Here is a 4,259-nt window from a genome sequence, read left to right on the forward strand (position 1 = left end):
TATGTCCATCTCTACACGTCTCATCTGTGTCCTTACACGTCTCATCTGTCTCCTTACACGTCTCATCTGTGTCCTTACACGTCTCATCTGTGTCCTTACACGTCTCATCTGTGTTCTTACACGTCTCATCTGTCTCCTTACACGTCTCATCTGTGTCCTTACACGTCTCATCTGTGTCCTTACACGTCTCATCTGTGTTCTTACACGTCTCATCTGTCTCCTTACACGTCTCATCTGTGTCCTTACACGTCTCATCTGTGTCCTTACGCGTCTCATCTGTGTTCTTACACGTCTCATCTGTCTCCTTACACGTCTCATCTGTGTCCTTACACGTCTCATCTGTGTCCTTACGCGTCTCATCTGTGTTCTTACACGTCTCATCTGTCTCCTTACACGTCTCATCTGTGTCCTTACGCGTCTCATCTGTGTTCTTACACGTCTCATCTGTCTCCTTACACGTCTCATCTGTGTTCTTACACGTCTCATCTGTCTCCTTACACGTCTCATCTGTGTTCTTACACGTCTCATCTGTCTCCTTACACGTCTCATCTGTCTCCTTACACGTCTCATCTGTCTCCTTACACGACACTTTTACATCTCCTGGAGACAGTTCATTTTTTTGAAAGTGGTTTGTCTCATTTCATGATTCAAATTTTTTTTATTCAAGATTCTATGACTGTATTTAAAATCCCTGTTAAAAAGGCTAATCTTTATTATATCCCAGATTTACAGTAGGAGCAAGAACCAAGACTGTTAAAACCACTGACTTTTAACAGGACAGACAGAAATGTAGAGGAGAAAGTAAAGCTTATATAAAGTGAGAAAAATAAACAGTTTTGAAATAATGATATGTGCCAATATGTCACTTTTCTGAATGACTCGCTCATTACTAAGATCTGATTGGCTGGTGAAACATTAAAAAGGGATCTAGCTCCACCTCCTGAACCGTTTGTAATTTCTTGCCAACAGTTGCAGCACTGTGAGACAAACTTTACTCTTTGCAGATTCTTTTCACTGGAATTAAACACAAATGTGCGTTGGATCTTACCACCAGCGGCAGCGTGCAGATGAGGAAGATGATGGTCATGAAGACCAGCATGATCAGGTGCTCCACCTCAGCAACCATGGACACCGTCCTGTGCTCGTTGTTTGACCTCCCAGTCACCATCACAGAACCGTATCTTTTCCGTCGTTTGTACATCTTGTAGAGATGGTACACCACAAACCCGTTGCATGCCACAATGGTGAGTACCAGGACCAGCAGAATGGAGGCGTACAGGTTAGCATAGGCACGATCCTCCTTCTCGAGTGGGTTCATGTCACTGAAGCACCATGTGCCGGGGCAATACTGCACGTACCTGCCAAATCCCACAAAAGGAAGTAGACAGAACAATATAGATGCAATAAACATCACAGGAATGATGATATAAGCCCAGTTCTTGGTGACGTGTCGGCTGTACAGGTAGGGGTACCCGATGGCGAAGCAACGGTCCAGTGCCATGGCAAAGAGGAGCGACACGGTGGCCAGGCTGAAGAAAGTCATGCCGACGCCAAAATAATAACACACGCTGCTGGTGCCGTTGCCTAAAGGCATCATCTTAACCAGAGTCATGTTCCTAGCATACGACAGCTGCACCACTGGAGTGATCATGCAGGTCCCGGTCAGGTCTGTGACCACCAGCGACATGATGAGGATGTGGAACAACCCGGTGCGCTGCGTGTACCTAGCTCTGGCGTTCCTTCGTCGTCGGATTTCCAGGATCACCAGGGCAGTGATGTTGCCGAAAATGCCTAAGCCAAACATGATGGCGCTGGTCAGCCGGCTCTCACCAGGGCTCAGAGTTTCCTTCAGGTGGCACGTGTCGTTATAGATATCCATAGTGGCAGAAAGGTTCCACGATTCCCATAAATGCTTGAAAAATGAGACTTTTAGTTTTTGTCTGGAGTCATCCTGTCAGACCTAAAAGAAGAAAAATAATCATTAAATTTATATCTGCAACTGTTAAACTATTAACCCAGTTGCATCTCTTCCAAATGAAACACTTGACAGTACCATATTCAAAGAGCAGAGTTCTTCAACCCTGCTCCTTGTGAAGGGGGTCTTTGCAGTCACTAATGCCCCTTTTCCACTAGTGCCACTTAGTTTAGTGTCGGTACGGTCAGTGTCGGAACGGGTCAGTTCTGATACTTTTTCACTGAGGTTCCAGTCTAGTTCCAGTGGATGTGTTTTTGGTGGTTGGTGGAGGTAGTTTTTGAGTTTTCGAAAAAAAAGTTAATGCGCAAAATGAAAGATGGAAACACATTTGCCGAATAAGTTCTGAAATTTTAAAAATTTGCTAAAAATTCAAATTAAAATTAGATGGAAAAGATGGAAACAACTAATGTCGCTGCTACAATTGAAAAAAATGGCTCCTGGAGTTGTTGTTGTAAAGGCAGCTCAGACACAACCAGTGACTCCGCCCCCTAGCCAATGAGTGACGAACAGTGTTCCGACGTCGCATTTTGGTGTCGACTGGGACCACTTGGAACCACAACGAAGTAGGTACTAAAAAAAGGGCTGGTTCCAAGAATCTGGCCTAATGGAAATGGCTTACACTAAAAGTGGCACTAGTGGAAATTTACTTTTTATGGGAGTTTCCTGGATGGGGMGGGGGGGGGGGGGTGAAAGACATGATTGGTCTATTTGACTGTTTTGGGTGGGGTTTGAAGAAGCCATAACAGGGATATTCAGCTAAATTTCTCCAGGGGCCACAGTTACTGCAGGCCAACAGCTCAGGGGCCAAACATCCAGCAATTAAAGTCATTATGTAAATAAACCAAGTTTTACAAATATCTGTTACCTTTGAAATAGTTTATTTTGCTGCATTTAAACATGAACACAACATATAGAACCCTATAAAAGTAGTGATAATAAACCAACAAAAACAAAAATAACACATTATGCCGCCTATTACCACAAATATTGTTTTGATATCTCTGACGTGTCAACTTTTTAAACCAAATTTATTTTCACTTTCATAATTTTATTTTCAACTGCTTGTAAATTTAACTGTCTTGAATGTGGTTTTTACCAGCTTGTAGCCAAGATTCTGATGTTTCTGTAGACACCAAACATGTCTATGTTTAACTAAAGGAACACATAGTAATTAAATTAGAAAACTGGGGGGTTGGGCTTAAAAGAAGAATGAACCAATTGGCGGGCCAAACTTTGGTCACTCACGGGCTGCCAGTTGACTAGCCCTGACATAACAGTTTGGTTGCATGAACGTTTGGTAGCTGTGGGAAGTGTATCAATTCAGCTCGGTTGGAACGGCCAGAAAGCACATAAAAAAGATCACTATTTTTTTAACATGAAAATTTATATTKGTCACAACTTGAGACAGGAAGATGAAATTTGAGCATCATACATGTGGAGGGATGTGAAACAATTTGTCTCAGTCAAAACAGCCCTAATGAGTGTGGAAAAATATTGCTAATTTTCAATATGAGTATTAATTAAAATTCAAGACAGGAAGGTGCTAGCTCAAAGGATGGGCAACCCTGGTCCTCGAGGGCCGCAACAMTGCATGTTTTACTTGTTTCTCTCTGCTTCAACACACCTGATTTGAATAAATGAGTGATTATCAGGCCTCTGCAGAACTTGGAAGAGATTCAATGAGTGAATCAGGTGTGTTGGATTAGGGAAAAAAGTAAAACATGCAGTGCTATGGCCCTTGAGGAACAGGATTGCCCAACCTTGCGTTGGCTGCACAAAATTTCTAATCAATAAATTATATGTACATAATTTTACTAACACACTAATACACTAACAGAGTTATGTAGATCAGTACTTCCTTTAAGTAAATCTTGGCCAACAATCACATCTTCCAACTTCTTCTCCCACACCCAAACACCTCKCACTGTACTTTAACTATCCTGCACATTTCAGCTGTTTCCCTGCTTCGGCACACCTGATTCGAATTATTAAACTACCTCAGAAAGTCATCAGGTTTACTCATTCATTTCTATCAGGWGTGTTGAAGCAGGGAAACAGCTGAAACATGCAAGACAGTGGGTCATGAGAAACGGTAGAAGACCTTTGCCTAGAGCAGTGGTTCCCAAACTTTTTATCTTCTGACCCATAAAATATTCATGGCAAAAACTTGTGACCCCAAATATTACTGGTCTGAGTACACAAACTTCAATAACCCTAATAACCCTAAAAACACAGGCTTTTTGACAATCTAAACAGCTTGTACACAAATATAAATACTTATTTA

At 42.1% G+C, this 4,259-nt stretch overlaps 1 protein-coding gene across 4 annotated transcripts in view; it reads right to left on the reverse strand.

The window, feature by feature from the left end:
• ptger2a (prostaglandin E receptor 2a (subtype EP2)) overlaps window positions 1-4,259 on the reverse strand; it is a 21,209-nt gene that overhangs the window by 13,962 nt on the left and 2,988 nt on the right. For 3 of the 4 annotated variants that reach the window (XM_014010715.1, XM_014010717.1, XM_014010716.1), the window contains one exon: window positions 1,049-1,960. In XM_014010715.1, coding sequence (XP_013866169.1) covers window positions 1,049-1,879 — 831 coding nt within the window. In that variant the 5' untranslated portion in view covers window positions 1,880-1,960. The remainder of the gene's footprint in view (window positions 1-1,048; window positions 1,961-4,259) is intronic. The other variant, XM_014010718.1, reaches the window with a different exon arrangement.

Source organism: Austrofundulus limnaeus, unplaced genomic scaffold (genome assembly GCF_001266775.1).
Source record: "Austrofundulus limnaeus strain Quisiro unplaced genomic scaffold, Austrofundulus_limnaeus-1.0 Scaffold72, whole genome shotgun sequence".
NCBI lineage: Eukaryota > Metazoa > Chordata > Actinopteri > Cyprinodontiformes > Rivulidae > Austrofundulus > Austrofundulus limnaeus.